The 24,092-nt window shown below is 39.5% G+C and overlaps 1 protein-coding gene across 8 annotated transcripts in view; it reads right to left on the bottom strand.

Moving 5' to 3' along the window:
- IKZF3 (IKAROS family zinc finger 3) overlaps positions 1-24,092 on the bottom strand; it is a 68,968-nt gene that overhangs the window by 29,950 nt on the left and 14,926 nt on the right. For 3 of the 8 annotated variants that reach the window (XM_075911754.2, XM_025181829.3, XM_006117402.5), the window contains exons 2-5: positions 23,030-23,083; positions 21,568-21,678; positions 2,946-3,206; positions 2,061-2,228 (exon numbers count right to left, since the gene is read on the bottom strand). In XM_075911754.2, coding sequence (XP_075767869.1) covers positions 2,061-2,228; positions 2,946-3,206; positions 21,568-21,678; positions 23,030-23,083 — 594 coding nt within the window. The remainder of the gene's footprint in view (positions 1-2,060; positions 2,229-2,945; positions 3,207-21,567; positions 21,679-23,029; positions 23,084-24,092) is intronic. The other 5 variants (XM_075911752.2, XM_075911750.2, XM_075911756.2 and 2 more) reach the window with 3 other exon arrangements.

Below are 24,092 nucleotides of genomic sequence, written 5' to 3' on the forward strand. Positions count from 1 at the left end.
AATGGTATAATTTTATACATTTAACCAGTTAACTATTTTAATGGTTATTTATATGCCTAGTCTCTTGGTAGAATAACTAGGTCACTTTGTTCATCCTTAGGATGTGAAATGCATTAAGAATAATGGAAGTGTTCTGATACGCTAAGATTACATGAGGCATTGCTCTTAGGACCAGAATTTCATAAACTAGCCTCCACATTTGCAAAATCAGGAATGAAACCTAGGAGTTCTCATGCCTAGTACCCTCCTCTAAGCAGAATCTTCTCTTAGCATAACCTGCTAATGCAAAGACACTATACTTATGTGAAACAAGACTTGCATCATTGTTACTTAACCTAATAACTTACAGGGGTAAGGTCCGGTCTACACACAATCTTGTACTAAGTTACTTAAACGGGTTTAGTTAAAGTGGTAGAAACCCTTGTGTAGAGCCTCTTATTTCAGAGTGATTTATTTCAATGTAGGTTAAACATGTTCCTAATTAATTTAAAATAAGTTGAAATCAACCTGGTTTAAACAGAGATTAAAAAAACAACGCTGTCCATACAGCCTGTACACGGCCTTAATTAGCCTAAATCACTCTAAAATTAAACAAGTGCTACTCTTTAGGTAGACAAGTTCTAAGGAACATATGTGCAAACCGCTTCTTGAATCAGTACAATACATATGTATTGGGGATTTGCACTTTATACCAGTACAAACACCACCACCTCAAAATCCAATATATTTATGGCCCTTGGATTATTTATTTAAAGATTTTAACATCTTTTAATTAGTCACTGACAGGCTCCTCAGAACATCTTTAATCACAAACAGCTTCCAATTGTACGGTTATTAGCTCACATATTGTTTGGCAGCTGTGCCAAAGAGGGTTGCTGCACTGTTGATTAAGATGTGCTTGACGCACGATTTTTTTTTATGTGAGTCTTGGTAAGGACATGTAGTTTTTCTGCATAGGGTAGTACATAGATGGCCTTAATTAGCCTAAAAATTAAAAATGTCATTAAAAATGCTTTCTCTCTCTCCCCCCCGCACCCAAATGTCTATGTAATACATTAAGGATATTTAAAAATGAAAAGAAGTGTGATTGAATTGTGAAAGAACAGAACTAAGCATTAGAACATACGAGTTCCTACTTTTCTGAGTGACTTGTAGTGTTGAGACAAGTCATCCCCCACCCAGCTTTGTGCCTCCATTTCCCAATCTGTAAAATGGATATAATACCTTAATGGGATATTAAGAAAATAAAAATGTGTTAAATTCTTTAAGATATTCAGATGAAAGGCACTAAAAAGAGCAACATATTATTTGGCAGTTGAGTGACATTGGCCTTGGGCATTCTCCCAGGGCCATGCTGATGACACCGGATAGGATAGCTCTACTAAGGGAGAATGAGAGAAAGCCCTCTTGGAGCATACTTTACCGATATTATAAAAACTGAGAGTCTAATAGCATGGACACATCTCTCAACAAGACGACCACACCGAGATGTTAAGCTGTGCACACTAGGGATGTGATAGTGTAACCATTTAAGCGGTTAGCCAATAAGAATGAGCTTTATCAGTTTATCATAACAGTTGCACACCAGCTTCTAGCCTCGTTCTCAGGGAGCTGGCTGCCACCCCAAAACTCCTGGCTCTGTATCAGAATCCACAGTGCAGGGCGGCAGCCAGCTCCGTGGGAGCAGGGAGGCAGGCTACAGCCAGTGCGTGCTGGGAGCCAGCTTAAAAGCTTTATACTGCTGAGCCTACACTGCCCTAAGATTTTTAATGGTTACAGAGCTATCTAATTAACTGCTCTTTAACATCTCTAGTGTAAAACAAGTGGAGTAGCTGGGTCTCTCTCATAGCACTCTCTCCTGAAAATAAGGCTTCCTAGTGCCTTTTTCCTCACTAGCACACCCATGCAGAACGGAGTCCCTACATGGAATGTTCCACATAGAACTAGAAGTCACTGTTAATTGGAAGATTAAATCTTATTGATTAACCCTTTCTGTTTTCCACAACTTATGTCCTAGTGACACACATTTACAAAACCTAAGTGTCTCCGTAGTCACTTACCAGAATGTGTCCTTAAGTGACCTGTTAATGCATCTCTCCTTTGGCAGGCATAGCTGCAAAGATGACATTTAAAAGGTTTTTCCCCTGTATGTAGTTTAATGTGGCGGAGGAGGTTACCCTTCTGAGTAAAGGAAGCTCCGCACTGATTACACTGGAATGGACGTTCACCTTGAAATGACATACAAAAAAAGGACATTTAATGTTTATATGGAAATCACCGCCAGCCCCTCACAATTTCCTTTTTTGAAGGAGGAAAGAATGAGATATTGGATCATATTCTGCCCTGGGACACACACTGAAGCCTCACTGTGAAGCTGGCGGCAGAATTTGGCACAATGTGTCCATTTATGAGAAATATTCCTAATGTATATTTTTTCTATGGACTGGATATAAATATAAATGTTCTTGAGGAAGTGGATTCTAATATGTTAAGTATTTTCAGGGAAAAAATCCTAATTCTTTGCAAAATTTACCTAATAGGATAGCTAACTTTGTGTTAAGGTATGGTACAAAGATAATCGTGACACACAAGCAAGTTGCAGCAACCAGAAAAAGAGTTATTTTAAACATAAAACTCTTGGTTTTTGACTAAGAAGTATTTACATGACAAAGTGCTAGTGCCTTTCATCCAAAATTCTCAAAACACTTCACAAACATGCTTTTACAAACATTCAACCCTGATGAGATACGTAAATATTTTACTCATTAGGCAGATGGGTAAAGTGAGGCACAGAAAGATTAAGTGACTTGCCCAAAGTCATATTTCAGGTTCGGGAACAGAACAAAGAGCTGTGATTCCAACTATCCTATTTTAATCACTAGACCACAGCCAAATCATACGCTATCAAAATGTAGCTCTTTTAAGGACAATATAGGAATATTTACCAGTGTGGCTACGCTTGTGAACCATCAAGACATTGAGACTAATGCAGGCTAATCCACAGACATCACAGTTCATCTTTCCACTGGTTGGCCTGATGTTGTCATATGAACCAGAGTGTCTCTCCAATTTAATGCTCTCATATTCATTATATTCCCTTGGATAGCTATAAGGCATTTCAGATTCTTCTGTATTTTCCATAGGTTCTGAATTCAAAGCACTCTCTTCTCTTTCACTGTATTCACCCTTCACTTTAACGAAGTCATCTGCAGGTGAACAATAAGGTCCAATAACAATAACGAAAAATTGTTAGAAGCTATAACATATCTCTAAAACAAATCTACATCAGCTAATTTAATATAAAATTATGTTTAAAATAACTCTACATGTTTGATGTAAATCCACAAAAATAAGGAAATACGATTAAGCCAGTCTTCTTGGATCTTACATTTATAGTGATAATCTTAAAGAAATAGCTTATATATATTATAAACTATATTTTGGGGATTTTTGCTTCTATGCGATATAAATACCTTGACACACAGTTTGTTATTACATTATATTATTATTACATTATACATACTATATAGCATATAAATGAAAGTATTTGTTCACATAAATACATAATTAGACTATAGACATTATTGTTCAGGATGTCGATGAGGCCAAGAAAGCAGGGGATTCTTGTACCTTCCTTTGGACTAGCATTTGGTGCTTGCCACTCGACTAGATGGACCAAAAGTGTGAGCCAATATGCAATTTTGCTGCTTCTATATTGTCTGTGAGGAGAGGCCCTTTTAATTTCATTCTTCTGAACAATCCCCTTCAGGATTTTCATTAATTTTCACTTCAAATAGCAATTTTTATCCCAAGATCTCAAAAGCTGTTTAGAAGCATCCATTAATTTTCATAGCCATTAATTTTCATGGGAGGCGCTTTACATAGGGGAGTAAAGCTGGTGGCAACCACTGCAAAGAGATCTCACGGCTCAAATTCCTCCTCAAGATATTTATTTGCTCACAGACACAGAGCATGTGTCTGACAAAGAATCCAAATAGCCTTGAATATCAGCATCCTGCCCGATTGCTGGATTATACTCAGGTCCCCGGAGAGGCTCCTGGATCCTCTGAGTTTCCATTTTTTCCTAGATGGCTAATGAAGACAACCTCTTTGGTTAGAAAATGACCATAGTGGCAAGCTGGGATTGTGGTGAAAGTAGTAAACCATTTGCACATAAATACCCCTCAGTGAGGAGATGATGCTCCTGAGTAAAAAATAGGAGACTGGCCATTCTCTTAGAGATAAAATATGTACTTTCCTGTTTGAAAATGTTGCATGGCTGGCCACCTGCTCCTTTCCAGAAATGAGGGTTAGGCCATATTTAACTGTCTTTCTGCTAAGCAAGGTGTTTGCCCTTTCTCTACTGTACAGAACATGGACTATCAAAATTGCATTATCTCTGGATCTGACAAAGAAACCACATCATATGTAAAGGGGAAAAAAATTGCTGCCAGTGAAAATGAAGTGGAAAAAATAAAACCAGGCAATAAATCCTTGCATTAAGTCAAATTTCTCAGCTAATGCATGGAAGAAAAGTAACTCCTATGACTTGAATACTTGCAATGAGCTCAGGCATTTATATGGACACGAAGGATGCTTTTGTCTAAGAACAATCTCTTTTCACTAGATTTCTACTTAGTCTGTGCCTGTTTACTTCTGGCTAAAGGTGTGGAGGTAAGGAAGAAGCAGATGGATGCAAGGGCTCTGGGGGGAGGAAAATTCCAGGAGGTCTTCCTCAATTTTTCCCATAGATGATTCTGTCCGCAGAATGCATGTTTCTCTCCCCTTTCTTCTCTGAAAAGGAGGCTGGCACCCAAATCTCACAGATCACCCAAGAATCCAGACAGGTCTTGGGTGATAGTTCATCAGAGGCACAGGCTCATCTACACAGGTACCTCATTCTCCTTATCTCCCTCTTAAACAGTATATTTCCTTTGGAGTCACAACATTGGCAGGGCCTTCCCTGCTTGATGTTATTGCTGCCTGTTCCCATGCCCTCCAATAGGAGGGCTCTCCAGAGCAGACAGGGATCAAGCAAAAATTAGTGTAGTTTCTAGTTGCATAACTTCTTACTCTAGTTGTTGGGGAGACAATGTTAAACAAAAAAAACCCCCTCTCTTTTCCACACCAATTTAGTTATTAATAAATGAGGGCAATCCTTACAAAATAATTCATCGGATCCTGCAAAAAGTGTGTTAAAAGAAAATGCACACAGCAACTGCAGCTTACTGGCACCTTCAGAAATAGTTTATAAATTTCTACTAACTAATTAATGTCTTATCTGTCATTTGTATTAAATGCAGCTGCTTAGTGGAGCAGGACTGGTCTTAACCTCTGATGTAGAAGACTTTGGCTATGTCTCCAGTGGTCTCCAACCTTTTTACACCCAAGATCACTTTTTAAGTCTCAGAACAGGTGAAGATCTACTGCCCCGCCCCTTCCTTGAAGCCCCGCCTACATTACATGAGGAAATCTAATGTAAATGTACTGCGCAGGTGCGCAGTTCAGAGAGGGCTCAAGAGCTACTCTTAGAGCCCCTGAGATCTACTGGTAGATCGCGATCTACTGGTTGGTGACCACGGGTCTACACTATATGCTTCTTGCTCAAGAAGCCTTTTGTGCAAGAATTTTTGAGCAAAAACTTCTTGTGCAAGAGAACATCCACACCTCAAAGCACATCTTAAAAGTGATGTGCTTTTGCGCAAGACAGCGTCCACACTACATGGACGCTCTTGCACAAGAAAGCTCTGATGGCCATTCACAGAATGGCCATCAGAGCACCTGTGCTTTTTCCCATAGGGATTTCTTGCGCAAGAAACCCCTCTGGAGCGTCCACGCTTGCCTTTTTACACAATAGCTATAGTGCAAAAAGGAATTATGCCTCATAAAAGGAGGTTTACCTACGCTGGAAAAAGCCCTCCCTTCTGCCGTTTTACTATTGATTTACTTGCGCAAAAGCGTATTTGAAGTGTGGACGCTCCACGGGTTTTTCTGCAAAAACCTTGCAGTGTAGACGTGGCCTTTATGTTTTTATCTTTTTCTGTTGCCCATCAAAAGTACATGGTTCACATCTTTTTACTCTTTAGAGAAATAAACCAATGTTTTGTGTACATAATATACATGTGTTTTGTCCCTTATTTCCACATGGGACAGACGATGCAGACTGGTATAATTTGGGCTATATCTCATGGTTCTCCTGAGGAAAATAACTATGTTTTGCTTTTTCCTTATTGCACACAGTCGGTTTGCAATGTTTTTGTTTTCTGATGATAAATGAGAAGGATGCACCTGAGTTCTGATCAAAGGCCTCCCCCCACCCCCACAAATCATCACTATCACTCCAGCTGTCAGTGATATCCCACCAAAGCTTGAGTGCTTTTCAGTTTGCATGTAGGCATTAAAAGAATCTCAACGGTAAACTGTAGCTACTGAGAACTCAAAGATAGCACAAAGCAGAACCTATTAGGAAAGAATTATTTTATTTTGAGTGAATGTTGGAATAGAAATGTGACCTTAAGATATTGGCCATAATTTAATGGGAAAGTAGATCCCTCAGTGTGCTTGTGATAGGAAAAAGAGAACCAGTGCCAATATTTATGCCATTTTCCCAAGGAAAAGAAATAACCTAGTAACGATAGGTGATCAATAAAGGTCTGGACTACTGGAGATCTGTACTGTCATGCAGGAGACAAATTCAGTCTCTAGTCCTGGCCTTTTTTGTTTTGCAAGCTGACAAACATAGGGAGCTCTATGGAATCATAACACTGGTGGTTAGGTAGGGATGTTTCATGTTGTTTAAAGAGAAATTCTGTCAGGTTCGGGAGAGCGCCCAATCTAGTCTTCCTCAACCAAAAGAAGAATGCACAGAATGGGGGAGGAGAATTAAAGCGAAAAAAGAATATTCTCAAAGGACTCATTAAGTTCAAGGAATCACTTGGTTTAAAAGATAAAGACTTATTATCTCTTATGTGTAAGATTTATGGCCCCTGATTTGTTCAGGAAAGTGAAGAGGTTAATAGAAAAGAATTAATTAATCTGTCACGAATAACTACATTCTGGGGGCCTCTCATGAAGTCAATACACACAGCAGAGAGGATCTGGTAGATTTTACACAACAAAGTGTTGGTTTTATGCATTATGGCTGGTGCACATGGTTTCATTTCCTGGGGTGATGATTATGAGATGAAAGACACACTCCAGAGTAATATTTTTGTTTTACCTGAAACACTGTAAAAACAATGGTTTCTGGAAAAGATCCAAGTGTTGATGATAATATGAGACTGAGTCACCACAGCAGCTCTGCATATGTATGCTCTACACATGCAAAATTAAAGTCAATACCAGCAAATAATTAAGAAAAATGAGTGTTCTCATGACTATACTCTCTAAGAGGAATTCTCAGGTGAACTGCCTTCAATTGCCATGCTTAATCCAATTCTTTGACATGCAAAGCAGGGGGAAAGAATGTAAGTTTTGTACTGTTATTGAGCAAAGTTTGTTACTGATGTTACGAAGACAGAAAGATTAAGAATCAGAAGCCATTAAAGGCAATCGCACAGCAGGGTGATGTTGCTCAAGTATTGTACAAGACATGGGGTCATAATAATGAAATCCTCAACACAGGCAAGAAGTCAAATGGATAACAAAGAAACTTAATCATCTTAATGTGGCATTTTAATGATGCTGCTGATTTGCTATGCCAATTCTGAGATAATGAGACTCTAATGCTACAGATGTTCAGCCAGACTTAAAAGAAAAGAAAAAGCTTTTCTTGTATGCCATTTCCTAACTATCCAATTAAACAAATTGTGAAAGCATTTAGATAGTTTACCAGATTTTGACAGCTGTACATAGGATGTAGAAGCTTAGCGCACTAAAGAACAAAAAGTCTCTCTCACTTCCTCTTTGTACACATATGGAATAAAATATTTTGTGACTACCTGTATCTGACTGGTATTAACTGCTGAATTGCTACATACAGTATGTAAATGTCTCCACAAACTGTTTCTAGAACAGTGAGGTACTAAACGACTCCTTGCCATCCCACAGACAGTGAGATTTTCTAGTCTATGCTAGCAGAATAGAACAATTATATACCACAAAACTGAAGAAGTTGTAAGAGTACATATTAAAGAGAATTCACAATCCTGAATGTCTATGAAACACTCAGCAACCACTACACAATGAACATAACAGAATGTGTACATACAGTAATTCTATAACATGGCAACCATTTCTCAATAAGTGTCAAGTGAAAGGGTAAAGAAAGAATAAAATCCATAATCAAAAACTTGAGAACATGCACACAGTTCATCCAATTACCAAACCTTAGGTAAATTACTTTCCATGTTTTCTTAAGATGCAAAAAAAGTGTTAAAATTACATAGAATCATAGAACTCAAAGGACTTCAAGGGGTCATTAAGTCTAGTCCTTAGCCATCCTGACAGTTAGGAAGATTTTTCTAATTTCCAACCTAAACCTCCCTTGCTGCAATTTAAGCCCATTGCTTCTTGTCCGATCATCAGATGTTAAAGAGAATAATTTTTCTCCCCTTTCCTCATAACACCCTTTCAGGTACTTGAAAGCTGCCATGTCCCCATGTTGATTAAAATTTTCAAAAAAGATCATACAAACATTTTTCAGTATATTTCGTACTAGAGACCGGTGCCAGGTAGGCAGCCAGCATTTGGAAGCACTTTGCCAGTACAAATATACTAAACTGGTAAAGTGCTCCTTGTGTGGATACAGCTTTTACCAGTAAAACTACACTTTTGCTAGTATTACTGAATTGAAGGAATTTTGCTGATACAGATATGTTGGTGACACAGCTATGCCGGGCCTCACCCACAGGACAGGGACAACACAGAATGATGCAGAGGAACTTTCCTTTACACCATTATGTCAATGTGGCTGCAGGTGTCAACTGTAAGTATGAGAACAGAATTCAAGCCCTATTGGCCCAGTCAGGTTTTGAGGCTTCTCTGCTGAAAATGGTGATCTGGCCAATGGATGACTGTGGTGACATTTTTGTGAGAAGACTATTTATCCATTAGGCTCTCTCATAATATTCTCAAGTCATTTCACACAGTCCACAGAACCAGGAGCGGCCCTAGACGAGCTGCTGGCAACTGGCGCCCTAGGCAAAATACGTGATTGGCGCCCCCGCCTCCAAAGCCCTCAACGGCCATTTATCTTGGCGCCCTAGGCGACTACCTAGTTTGCCTATATTGATGGGCCACCGCTGCACAGAACAACGAACAGATAATCTAGATGGATTCACTGGCAAATAGAAGTAAAAGGTTCCACTAACTAATACCAGTCCTCTGAGCTACCCCTTCTCCATTGCAGCTCTGACAATCTTTCTGTATTTCTCCATCTTACTGATTGTCCATTTAAATTTAAACATTCATGATTCCACAGCAGTGGACTCCAGCCATGTTCCATTCTGCCACACAGGATAAAAAAGGCATGGCCAGAACTCACTGTACTCTGGCAATCACGATAGGTCTTATAGCTCCATTACAAGCCAAGGTGCTTACCAGCAGGCTGGGTCTGTGCTACACTGCACCACGGATTGGGTGGAAAAGTACAACAAGGTGTTCCAGCACTGAGCCTGTGTGCCTGAGATTCAGTCTTATCAAAATAATTATTTGATCTATAGGTCAGATCTTCATCTGGTGTACATCAGCAAAGCTTTGACGTCAGCAAGTATCTGGCTTTATTGTGTCTTATTCTTTTTGTCTGTTGCATCTGGTGTCTTTAATCTTAGTATTAAAGTTCATGATCTATATTTGACAGTGATAAAGAAATAGACACCCATTTAACGTATACGCTGTACACAGCACATTTCAAGGATGATGTCTAAAAGAACCAATGTAGTGTGCACCTGGTGGAAATTTCATTTCTAAAAATAGGAGAGAAACTTTCATAATTCCTCTCTGTGGAATGCACGTTCTATGCTAATTAGTCTATTTATTTTTACTCAGACTTCAGACAAAAATAAAAATAGAAATAAAAGCAAATCACACTGAAATACAGCACGACAAATAGTAGAAAAATCAGGAATAATCTTTCAAGCATTGGATATTTAAACTTTTATTTATAACAGTTTCCATTTTAATAACTTAACTGTCTTGCTGCCATCAAAATAGAACCTGATGTATTATGCTGTAAGCTCAACTGAGCCAGCAAATTCAGAGTTAATTCTAACCCTCAGTTTCTCACAGCCTTTTAATCAAAAACTAATATATTGATTTCTTCTCCCCGTGGAGGCCCATAATTTCATGAGGGACCTTATCTATGCCCAAATACTTTAAAAAGTGCTTTCAGCTTTTGTGTATTATTGATTGTTTACCCCGTAATAATGGTCTCACACTTTATAGTGTTTTCATTAGAAAGCTCCCAAATCACTTTGCAAAATGTTACTGACGGAACTATCTATCTAGGTATTATATTATCCAAACGTAAATGCTAGCCACTCTGTCCTGAAAGAAGGCAACTATAGTTAATTATTTCCCAATGGGTCAGGGAAGGAAGTGAAAAATCATTTATCATTTAAAGTTGCAGTGGGAATTTCGGGAAGCGGAGTTTTTATCCTAGATAGACTCTGACTAGAACATTAGGCATTACTGGGGGACATGAGCTTATTATTGATTCAAAGTAGGGATGTAAGCAACTAATCGACTATTCAATAAGCAAAAGCTTACTGGATAGTTGACACATTAGTTGACTAGTCGCTTCCCACCCCGCCCCTTTGCTGCCTCTATCAGAAAGAGGCAGCAAGTGGGGGGGAAGAGAAGGAGGTGCTGGGGGGGGGGGGAGCCATCTTAAAAGCCAATTCCCCCCAGCTCCAGCTGCGTCAGAGGGGGCAGGGGCGCAGCTGCAGCGTTCCAACTTTGAAATGTACAAGAGCTCCAGCAGGGACTCTTGTACATTTCAAAGATGGAATGCCACGCTAGTCCTTATAGACTAATAGAATAGTCGATGGAAAACCCATTGACGACTGGATTAGTTAATCAACATTTAACATCCCTAATTCAAAGAGAAGAACACTTCCAACAGTGCCTGGATTTTATAGTGAGCCCTCCCATTCAAATCCTGGTCTCTGTCAATGTTGCTTAACATACAAGATCTTCTGGAATTGATTTTGTGAACTTTAGTGTCCTTTAAAAACCTTCCTTTTTAAAAAAAGATTAAAGATTTTCTTATACCGTTACTATTTAGATAACGATTACTCATGGAAGACCTCTTCTAAAACTACAATTCCTAAAGTCCAGAAAGCCAGATACAATCACAACCGTTAAATCACACTTCAATAAGACAGTTGAATCAGAAAAACATCTGGACATAACAGTCAGACTGAAAGAGGTTGTGTTAAATTCTGATAATCTCATTCGTTAGTGTGTAAAGGTTATACCAAGAAACATATTACTAATGTAATCAGTCAGGCTTGACTTTCTTTTTAAAAATCTGAAATGTTTAAAGTAGTCTCAAATAGATTTTCAAAGGTCCTTTATTTGACTAGCACCTGATAACACTGAAATATTGCAACTTTGAGTCCAAATTTTTTTCAAAATTATGCATAACTACAAGATTTACCTGGTATTCCTCGGGTCCTTAACTCAAATACGTTGTGTTTTTCTTCATTTAAATCATTGTTCTGGGATGGGGCTGAAGATGAGGGGTTCAGTTTGTAGGCTGCCCCAGTGAGAGAGGACAACCCGAGCCCTCTTTCACTGCAGAAGTTTGGGGCCAGGTAAGAAGCACCTTTTACTGGCTGCTGCACCTGAAGCAGGCACAGCTGGGGAAGGAGTGCATGTCCCCCAGTTGAGGGGCAGACATACATACAAAACACACACACACACACACACACAAAAACAAACTCTCTCAAATATATAGTAAATAGCTGTCCCTTTCTCCATTCCTGCCCGCTGGTGGCCTAATGGAGTTATAGCTGTCCTGGCCCCCATCTCTGGCTCCTTGCTGCCCCCCCATGGTCATCCAGCAGTATAACTGTCCCTACTAGCAGAACCCTCACTTTCCATTTTATGAGAAACAATCGAATTCCAGGCACATCCCATTATCCTGGCACAACCAAACCTTTACCTTGCTTTAAGTTAGGAGAAGAGGAAAAGGCATATTAAATTTGGTGGTCCTAGCTCTTACTGTTTAGGAGGAGTTCTTGAACAAACAGACTCACAGACAGACACACATTTCTAAAGTATGTAGTAAAAAGATATTACAGGGTCAAGGAATCAGCCTAGTGTGGAATTAAGCAGCAGGACAACATAGTGCAGAAAGAAGGAGAAAATTTTGCCCCCCCCCAAAAGTAAATTCCTACTCTTATAATAAGTACCAGTGGAAATTTTAGATAATCCAGGTTTTGAAGCTATATTTTAGATCACAAATGCTTCCTCACAATAATGACTTTGTTCCAATAATATAATCCATGAATTATTTTTGCATTTTAGTTTAGTTTTGATCCCTATGGGTTAGTTTTTGCATTCCAGCATCTTTTCCACTGACCAACATTAAACTCATTCCTTTTTTGCCACATATATAGGCATGTCTGGGGATAAAGTGTAAATTGCCTTAACTGATATCCTCTACTAGCCCATGTTTCTCTAAACTGATTCTTGTCTAATGCGATGTGTGATCTGACTTTCAGAGCCAATCTCACATCTTCACTTCTCATGTGTTGTACCCTGCATGGGAAAAAATAAGTCTCCTGGTCTAGATTTTATTTCAATATAAAAAGAATAAATAAGTATCCCTGTTTTAATTTCACAGTTGTATTATATGGCTCTATAGGATGCATACAGTGTGAATAGAGAAAAACAGAGTACAGAATATATTTACTTTAATAACTAAAAACGTTACTGGGAAAAAATCCATAATCTAGTGAATAATAGTATACACCCTTTTTCCTCCTTGGCCTTGCCTTCTAACAAGATATGATACAGATAGTCAGAATCATAGAACACTAGAACGGGAAGGGACCTCGAGAGGTCATTGAGGCTCGTCCCCTGCCCTCATGGCAGAACCCAGTACCATCTAGACCATCCCTGACAGATATCTATCTAACCTAACATCATCAGCATCATCTACCTCAAAAGAAATTTTGTTTCTTTTTCCTCAGTAAGTAGAATGGATTCAATAGGCTAAGGAAATGGCTGTGCATTTCTGGCTAAGGTGATCAAGATTACTGAGTTTTCATACCTCTAATTCCTAATTACATTGGGCAAAGTTGTAAGTGCACCGGAACAACACAATCTGTGCTACTGTATCTCATTCATAAACAAGTAGTAATGAAACTGACTAATTTTTGTTGATGTCATTAAACATGTTTGGCAGATTTACTTTTTGTTGACAGTACAGTACTGCAGAGTTAAAACAAAGCAGAGTGAATCTTTTGTTGATAACATTAGGGAGATGGGACTTTCAGTTCATACATAGCTATCAAAGCACACAGACTTGACACAGTTAACCAGTACAGACTCCTTGCCTGGTTTTAACACTTACAGAAATCCCCTGTTAAGTGAACTTCTGCAGCAAAGTACTGCTGATGTTGTAAGATAACCCCTGAGTCCCATGAGCGGCAGGGCTTGATCTAGGCTTGGGAGATGTAATATTCTGATAAAAAACGGCACTTCCTTTTCAAGCAGATAAGTGCGTGTGCTAAACAGCACCACTGGAACCTCAGTGAGCGTCTAAGCGAGGGTTTGTCAGCCTCTCCTGTCTCACTCCAGCCTTTTAACCGCCCCCTTTCACACACCTAAATGCAGCAGCAATTAGCATCCATAAACCACAAATGTGGCTTCTATTTCTTTTTATTTCACAACCATGAAGGCTAGCTAACATTCATAACACTGAAAAAGGAGGCTGCCTCAACCAATGGGGGAATTGAGACTAATTGCAATACTTGTGCTTGACCTGTGGCTCCCATGGAAACCAACAAATATTTTTAAATTTAATTTTTAAATAAAGGATTCTTCCGTTAAGCATGTGCGCCTCTCAAGGACACCATATGGGGGACATAAAAAAGAAAGGAAAGTCTAAATTCTTCCTCCAATATCTGCCTCATTGCTTATCTCTTCTGACTAGCTACAGGAAGCACCATAGGAACAAGTTTTTTTATAGTCGCATGCAGGCATACACAATGTGCATCACAGCATACAACTTCAATTCCTTTGGGGGCAGCAAGGGCTTTTTTTCCCCCCCTTCAGCAAGCATTTTCTAAACCTACTACTAAAGCTCTCGATCCAACTGCTTGCACTACATCCAATGACCATAGTAGAGTGAAGTCCATTTTCTTGGTCTCTGTATGTGAATTTCACTCACCGCGTGTAACCTTTCCATTGCATGTTTTGAGTATGCCGCAATGCAGGCAAAGGGAGCATCATATCACACAAGGGGTTTGTGTGGCCAAGGGACTATACATGAATTTGAAACTGCTAGCAACAATTGCAGATTTTCTTACAACTGATTTGCAATGTTCCTGAGTGATTCTTCTTGTTTTCCATTCAGAACAGTGAAGAGTGATATGGAAATGCCACCAGAATAGTAGCTTTAGTGAGATAATTTGACATTTCATAATTAATTTGTCATTATTAATTTTCTATACAGTAATGTCTCCTTGAGGCTTACCAATCTCTCCCTCTGCAAAGTTAGCCCAAATTTCTGCCAAACCAGTCCCGAGTTAGACATTCTACAGATTTCAGTTACCCCACCTTCTACAAAGCCTGAGACCAGGTCTCTGTTATTCTATAGCAAGAGTGCCTCCACTGATAATGCAAGGTTAATAAGTGAACAAATTCTAAGAAACTAGGGATCATCGTTACCAAGTATAGATGATTTAATCATACAACAGGGAAAATGCTGGCTTATAGCAGTAATGAAGGAAAATTACTATTGTTGGAGATGTTTCCATTTAAAATAACAGTAAACTATCAAATGCCTGATCACCACACACACAGATGGCTGCAAATGGAGAACAGTCTTTGGGCATGGATAAAGATCATGGGCTGGTGGAACTGAGTTCTTCTCAAAACCCGGCATGAGAACCTATGGCAGTATAACATCAGGCTAGGAAAGGACGCTTTTCTGTAGGCCTGTGGTGAACTAAGCTTAATAGTGAAGCACCAAACCACAAGGATGAGGTGGACCAGATTTGGGACCTCTCTGGCTGTGTCTAGACTGCAGGCTTTTCGGAAGAAACTTTTCCAGAAAAGATCTTCTGAAAAAACTTCTTCCAAAACAGCGTCCATACTACCAAAGCGCATCAAAAAAGCGTTCTTTTTCAAAAGATAGCATCCACAATGAATGGACGCTATCTTGCATTTAAGCTGTGATTACTATGGAGGGAGTGGCCACAAGGGCACCTGTGCTTTTTCCTCTTCTTTTGAAAGAACTCCCTCTTCCCTGTCCACACATGCCTTTTTCCGAAAGAGCTCTTTTAGAAAAATGCTTCTTCCAAGAAGAAAAAGGTTTACCAATGTCGGAAAACCCCTTCTGTTCTTTCGATGTTTTTTCAAAAGGACACGATTGCAGTGTGGACATAAGTGAAGTTTTTCCGAAAAAAAAAAAAAAAAAAAAAAACCTCTGTAGTGTAGACATAACCTCTGTGAAAACTTACTTCCCTCCTCATTTGGGGACAAGTTTGACGATGGAAAGTGAGTGGAGGTGATGTTGTGGAGACTTGCAGAGTAATGCAGAACATGTTGCAGGGTGTGCAATAAAACTGAGTACAATGGCCATAGCATGGGATACGACAAGAAGGCCAACCCTGATTGCCCAGATACCATCAAAACCTAGTTTGACCTGTAAAAATTTTTAGGATTGGTGATGATGAAAAGACAGAAAGAGCCCATCCTAGCCTCAGTCTGCATTCCTCACTTCCATTTCCGAAGTCCCAATGGTGGTACCATCTTGTCTGCTACTGAGCTCTTCTCTGGGCCTGGCACATGGCAGAATCCCAGTCTACTTCCCCCATCCAGCTGCAAGTCAAGCTCCATGACAATGTGGAATGGGGTTCTATGGTTTATATGGAATATGGACTTCCCCTGTTTAACACCTCATAGCACCCCACCCAAAAGATTTGATGCTCTAGGACTTTTTCTACCCACAAAGGGATCGAGGCAAGCATAGCATATGATTCACAGTAACCGAATCCATTTAAAACTCTACATTTAAACATTTATTTTTAATCTTCAAAAGTGGCGTGGGAATATTTTTTTGGAGTGTGGGTGCTGAGCTGCACCTCCCCCTCACCTCTTGCCATGCCTCTCCTTCCCAGAAGGGCTGACAGCCAGGACCCTGCATGTGAGACAGGTAGCCAGAACCCTGGGCCCACCAGCTGGGCGGGACCTGCATGTGGGGCCTGGCAGTGGGGCCAGCAGTTGAGTGGGATTCAGGGTCAGATGTTGAAACCCTTCACGTGGAGATGGCATCCGGGGAAGACACAGAGCCAGTGGCTGAGCCCCTGTTCACAGGGAGGGCAGTCAAGTGGGACCCAGGACTGGAAGCGGAGCTCCAGGGAACATCAGGGCCAGCGTCCAGGACCCTGTGCACAGGGACAAAAGCCGAGCAGTACTAGGGGCTGGAAATAGAGCCCAGGAAACAGGGGGCCCAGCAGCCAGTATCCTAGACAACAGGGGCATAGACCCAGCAACTGGAAACCTGGGTAGCAGGGGCATGTGGCCAGGATGCCCAAAACCTGGGGGTGCTGCAGCACCCCCTGTACTCCTACTTCCTGTGCCAAAGCTGCAGGTATGACGACAGCTTTGGTGGATCATCCAGGGATGTTCATGAACATGTACACAAGGTGGCTTGTCAAAAAGCATAATGCCAGAATTTTCAAAAAAATCCACGAATGTGTCAAAAGCAGACAACGGGGAACTGTATTCCAACTAGCAACATTGACAACAAACCAAAAAGATGCACATTTAGTAAAATATCCAGCAGGTGCAGCATGGTGGTGGAATGTACAGCCAGGTAACTGGAAGTAAAATGAATATGGCTGTTGACCATCTATTCAGTGACTATATTCTAGGACTATTCAGTGACTTATGGACCAATTATCATATGCTATACAAAATGCATTGGGTATGTGAAAGCAAAAGTCAAGTTTTTAAAGAAATGGAGTGCAAAGGCAGTTGGATTAGTGTCATACCATGCACACAGAGTCACACAAGCAATTGAGCTTCAGACTATTACCATGGCTTATACTCACCATGCTGCACAGATTAGAACTTCTCTGTACAGAATTGTATTTGAAGCAAATACAAACAAGAATCAGAGCTCCTATAACACAAAAACTGGAAATCACCCAACGGGTGGGAGTTTTCAAACAAAAATAAGGAAGTACTTCTTCACAGAACACATAGCCAACTTGTGGAACTCATTGCCAGGGGATGTTGTGAAGTATAACTGGTTCAAAAGAGAATTAGGCAAGTTCATTAAAGAAAGGTCAATCAATCAAGATAGTCAAGGATGCAAACCCTGTCCCTTAACCTCTGATGGCTAGAAACTGGAACTGGGTGACAGGAATTTATCACTTGATAATTATCGTGTTCTGTTCGTTCCCTCTGAAGCATCTTGCACTGGCCACTGAAGGAAGACAGGACTCTGGGCTGGATGAACAGCTGGTCTATCCCAGTATGGTCACTGTCAATGTTCTTAAGTAGCAAATGTCATTTTATGTTGTGATGCCACTGTATATCTTTTTATGTGCGAGGGTACGTGAAGTGAGGTACATGCTGATTGCACACAATATTAACTGTAAGAGCCATGAGCTCGCCAATCAAAGTGTTTCAACAGTTTAATTGGCACACCCCAAAAATTCTAGGTATATAGGCTAACTGCACTTATCCCAGGAGACCCTCTTAGTTATGACAATCTTGCAGCCCATTGAGTTGAAGGAGGGTCACTAATGCGGCCCACTCACTATCTTAGGTTGCCCATCACTGGTTTATATTCTGGGTTATTTTATGAAAGATGGATGTTATAATGGTAAGATAATTTATTGAAGAGTGAATGGATGACTTATTGATATTAATAACAGTATCTTTGATGTGTAAAATTCATAGAACATCTCTTTTCAAGAATAAAAAAGTTATTGCACAAAAGAGGTTTGTGGCAGGTCAGCTGAAATATAATATATGTACAAAAGCAACATGAATAGTCTCTTCTCTGCACATAAAATATATTATATGGATACAACCTTTCCTTTCTATACTATTGCTGATTGCAGATTTCTATGCAGCAGGGGAGGTTTAGATTGGACATTAGGAAAAAATTCCTAACTGTCAGGGTGGTCAAATATTGGAATAAATTGCCAAGGGAAGTGGTGGAATCTCCCTCTCTGGAGATATTTAAGAACAGGTTGGATAGACATCTATCAGGGATGGTGTAGACGGAGCTTGGTCCTGCCTTGAGGGCGGGGGGCTGGACTCGATGACCTCTTGAGGTCCCTTCCAGTCCTATTATTCTATGATTCTAAGTGCCTGGGAAAATGGCATAAAGGAGCTGAAGGTAGAGGGCGCTCAACTAACTACCAATGTCCTGATGGATGCCAGGATATTGGGCAGGTGGTACACTGTAGGTTCAGGCCAGATTTTCAAAGATATGTATGTGACTAAAGATGCAGATGGGATTTTCAAAGCAGCTAAGCAGCTTAGTAATGCAAGTCCTCTTGATGTGAAATGAAGTTAGGCAACTAACTTGGTTACACACTTTTGAAAAATCCCATTAGTATCTATAGGTAACTAAATATGTTTGAAAATCTGGTTCTCGGTCTCGGAGGGTATGTCTACACTATGGAGAGTGTACTGGCACACCTATGTCCACATAGGTTACGCTGGTATAGCCCCATAGTGTAAACACAGCATACCAGTGTAGGAATACCACTTTCCCTAACAATGTTAGCTACAACAAATAGTCTAGCAGCACCTTAAAGACTAACAAAACATGTAGCTGGTTTCATGAGCTTTCGTGGGCAAAACCCACTTCTTCAGATTGCCCATTAAAGCTCATGATACCAGCTACATGTTTTGTTAGTCTTTAAGGTGCTGCTAGACTATTCATTGTTTCTTTAAGTTTTTCTAGTTACAGACTAACTCGGCTACCCCTCTAAGCTACATCAGTGGAAGAACTCTTCCATTGACATAGCTGTGTCTATACTGGAGATTATATCAGAATAGCTACATTGGTCAGAGGTATTTTTTCCCCCACATCCCAAATGACATATACAAATACAACTCTGAAGTGTGGCCAGAGCCTAAGTAGTCTAAACCATTCTTTGGCAGACAGGAACATGTTTACAGAATGTAGAATGCAAGTACTTTCTACTCCCGCTGCCTGTGCTGGACCACTTCTGTCTCCAATATAGTCAGTCATTCTGGCCTCATTCACTAGTTTAACACTAAATTTATTTTATGTGTAGTTTTGTATTTTGTTAACCCAGTTTTATTTTTAATTGTTCTAAGGTCTAAATGTGAAAGTTCATTTTAGAGCAAAATAAAACTGTGAATTCCAAGTTATGGTAAAGACAGGTAATATCTACCTTTTATTCATTTAGGTGACCAATCCAGAGACAATTTTTTTAAATGGCAGGGTTTAAATAAATCCTGATTCAGAAAACTGCCACCTGAAGCCACAGACATAAATTGTCTTGATTCTAGTGTAGTTTCATGGACATGTTGTATTTGAGAGGCAATATGAAACTGGTAAAACACAGCATGCCTTTTCCTCAGTGTATATTACCACATCCTCTGCCAACCAGTATTTTTCACTGTCTGTGGTTGAGGACTGGCATAAATGAACATGCCCTACTCAGAGTAGCTGGAATGTTTATTAGTGCTGTGATTTCATTTTATGAGGGTCTAGAGACAGAGGCCTATTTCAATGCCTCCTCTCAAATTTTGCAATCATAAAGACCACACCATGACAGATTGCAAGGAGTTTAAGGACTGCATATTTATCCTTTTTTACCTATTAGGTGCTTTGATACTACAGAGAAAAGGCCATACCAGTTACTAGATAGAAAGCATTAAATAGACATATACATAGGATACATTTTCAATTAAAAATAGTTGCACGTGGGTGTCTGTGTGTTATACTGGTATCTTCCTTGAAAGATATATGGAAAATTGTTTGTTGCTTGAACTCATTGTCAATAAAAACCTCAAGTTTCTCGACTTTTTCCCTCACTGAGCAGTTACAGGGAAAGGATTATTGTGTGCAGTAGTTTAAGATTCTACAGGGTACCATCTCCCAGGAATTTAGAATAATCTATCCTTTCTTTAGAAAATGCATCTGAAATCTGTCAAAATAGTCTGAGCAAACAAAAGTGGCTTAATATTATTGATGCACACTGTCCTGTTAGCACACATATATATATATATATATATATATATATATATATATATATATATATATATATATATATATATATATATTTCCATATGCAAACCAGGGCCGGCCTACAACATTTTGGCACCTGAGGTGGGGAGCTCAAATGACACCCCCAGTGGGGCAGCCCTAGACTAGCTGCCAGCAACTGGTCCCCTAGGCAAACCATGCAATTGGCACCTCCACCTCTAAACCCCTCAATGATATTGCGCCACCATTTGGCGCCCTAGGCGACCGCCTAGTTTGCCTATATGGACAGGCCGCCCCCGCCATACTCCCTCTCTTTGGCCAAAACTTTGAAAGGTCTCAATTCTGCCTTCTTCCTGTTCTCCTCCTCTCATGATACTGCAGAGAGAATACATATGCACCAGCAGCAGACACAATTTTCTACACTCTAGGTCTTAGTGGTGTTCCCCCCCCCCACAGTCTGGCACCTGAGGTGGCTGCCTCAGTTCACCTCATGGTAAGACCAGCCCTGATGCAAACTACTTTTTTCAAAACATTTCAGTGTATGAATTTCACAAAACTTGGAGTGAATGATTCTGCATGAAGCGCATTCCCCAAATATCAGATAATCCTGTTTATCCTACTTTTCATTATCTAAAAATATGTGGTGACTCCCAACAAAACTGCACCCACATTTACATAATATTCCCTTCTTCCATTTTGGTACCCAATATATTATTATTTACTATAAGGTATGATCTGTTTAAGGAATATATTGTAAATTCTTTAGGGGCAGGGATCATTTTCCCTTGAGCTTTTATTCAGATTGGAGGACACTATCAGAGCTTGCTAAATAATCAATAAAGATAATATATAATTCCATTCATAAAACTAAGATTGAAATGTACAATATTTATCTGAGAATGAACTTGATAGGTCATTTATACAGGATCCATGAAGCATACTATGTACAATCTGCATGTGTACTTGGTTGTTGGAAAATGGTGGTTTTGCCTCCAATCTCCATATCATCTGAGGAATCTTAAAATGTTCAGAACTCAAACTCATATTACTGTGTTTGTACATCACATAGCAAACAGGACCATGATCCTAATTAAAATGTCTAGGCAGAACTATAACACAGTCAATTAAGTAAATATATAAAGGAACAAGAAGATCTTTATTAGTTTCATTATACAATCCTTGTTTACCTCCTGTTTCTTCATGAGGTTGACTGTATTCTTTCATATCTTCCCTACTATCCATGTTTTCCACCTCCTGGAATTTGTTCACATTACAGTCTTTCAAAGCTTCCGGTTCTTCTGAAGAAAGGGAAAAGTTAAATGATAATAATTAACCCTTCAAGGTGATTCTCTCAAGGCATTTTGCAAACTTTAAATAATTTTCACTACACTCATGTCAGTACCCATGTTATGTATGGGCAGCATTGCAACATAGCTCGATGATTTGCTTATAGTCATAAACTGAGCCATTGACAGAATTGGGAATAGAACCCCAAAACCACACACACCTTGCTAAAACAGCAGCTATCACCAATTCCACAGAATATACATCTAAAAGAAGTGGTAATCTATTGCTCAGACTTCAGTTTATAAGTGTTAAACAGTTCTAGAACACTTAAGTATAAGTAATTATATTTAATGTTGTAGGATCTTGCTAATATGTCATAATGACTGAGACACCTATTGCAAAATAGTTAATTTTTTGAATTAGATGATAAACAAGAACTTTAAATAAAGCAATGATAATGATTACAAGACTATACTTTGTTCATTTGATGTTCAATCCTGTAAGGTGCTGAGTACTCTGACCTCTATCTAACAGAGTGCTTAAACACATGCTTAACTTTAACCATGTGAGTTGTCTCACTGACATCAGCTGGATTTGTGCTCCTAAATCATTTAGACGCTTTGGGAAAAAAAAAATCACACCCTTAAATATGAAAATTATTAAGTACAGTATGAACGTCTCTAGCCTGGCACCCTCTGGACCTGACCAGCACCAAACCAGAGAATTTGCCGCATCATGGGTGGTCACTGTTGTCACTTACACTCCTTACTGGGCTCTTAGAAGACATTTTAGGGGGAGGTTAGAGCAAAATAACAGCAGAGAATACGGAGAGACTGGCTGCCATAAACAAACTTTGTGGCACTGCAGGAAACTTGGGCACACCCATGATACGTGGACATCCAGCTAATTAAAATCATGATGGACCACAGATGTTGCAGAACCAGAGAATTCTGGACTAGAGAGGTTCAACCTGTACTTTGCAGATGATCATTTTGGCAAAAATAGCAATTAACGTGCTTATTCCACAAATCCAAAATGTCTTCCAGGCAGAAAAAGCCCCAACAATCCCTTAACTATATACCAAAACCTCCTGTTTCACCTCTAAAACCTTTTTTTTGGGGGGGTCAATCAGCAATAATATTTCACTATTATGTATTCTTTTGATTTCTATTCTTATCACATTATTTTCTAACACTGTCTTATCCTATAGGCATTTACTTCAACTCCAGAGTTAAATTTTCTTTCCTGTAATGACATTAAAAATCTAAAGATGGACATCTGGTACATTGTTAATATGAACAGACTGTGCAATTCTATTTTTTAGTTAAAATAATTAAGATTTAAAAAAGGAGGGTATAATACCTGTAGCCACTGCCTGTTCCTGAGAATTACTTAGGTCCATGCCTGATTGCATATCTGGAAAAGAGACACAGACAAAATAAATACTAACCGCAATCTGAACTAATTATGTCCCCCCCCCCATTATCTCTGCTCTAAAAAAGCAAGAAGCATATAATTTATTATGAATAAACCTAAACTCATTAATACTCCAAAAAAAAAAAAAAACCTTTCAAATACTTTTTAAGGAGTGGAATTTGTTCAAATAAAGTTAATTATACTTATTCTTTTTCTATAGCTTGAATACTTTCCATAGTATTAGATGGCCAAAACAAGCAAACAGAATTCTTCTTTTTACAGTTCCTCAGTATTACAGAATCAAATCATCTATGTTTTCCATTTAAAACCTCTAACGGTATGTCTACACTAGCCCCTTAGATCGCTCTAGGGAGGCTAATGAGGGCGACCGAAATTGAAAATGAAGCGCGGGATTTAAATATCCCGCGCTTGATTTGCATGTTACTGGCCTGTTGCCATTTTAGAAATTGACTAGCCCGAAGTAACTGCCCATGTCTACACACGGCAGTGAAACAGGATTCCGAAATAAAGCCCTAACTCGAATTAGCTGGTATTCCTCCTGCAATGAGGTTTACCAGCTAATTTGAGTTAGGGCTTTATTTCGGAATCCCGTTTCACTGCCGCGTGTAGACACGGGCAGTTATTTCGGGGTAGTCAATTTCTAAAATGGCGACAGGCCAGGAACATGCAAATCAAGCGCGGGATATTTAAATCCCGCGCTTCATTTGCAATTTCGGTCACCCTCATTAGCCTCCCTAGAGTGATCTAGGGGGCGAGTGTAGACATACTTTACCTGAATACAGAGTGATGGTAGTAGAAATATAGGGTGGGGAAGAGTGATAGAAATGTAGCCGTGTTAGTCTGGGGTAGTTGAAGCAAAATGCAGGACAATGTAGCACTTTAAAGACTAACAAGATGGTTTATTAGATGATGAGCTTTCGTGGGCCAGACCCACTTCCTCAAGAGCTCTGTAGAGCAGAGTTCTAAATGTTCTTAAATTCCCTTATTA

The sequence above is a fragment of the Pelodiscus sinensis genome, chromosome 29, assembly GCF_052426305.1.
Source record: "Pelodiscus sinensis isolate ZL-2025 chromosome 29, ASM5242630v1, whole genome shotgun sequence".
Taxonomy (NCBI): Eukaryota; Metazoa; Chordata; order Testudines; family Trionychidae; genus Pelodiscus; species Pelodiscus sinensis.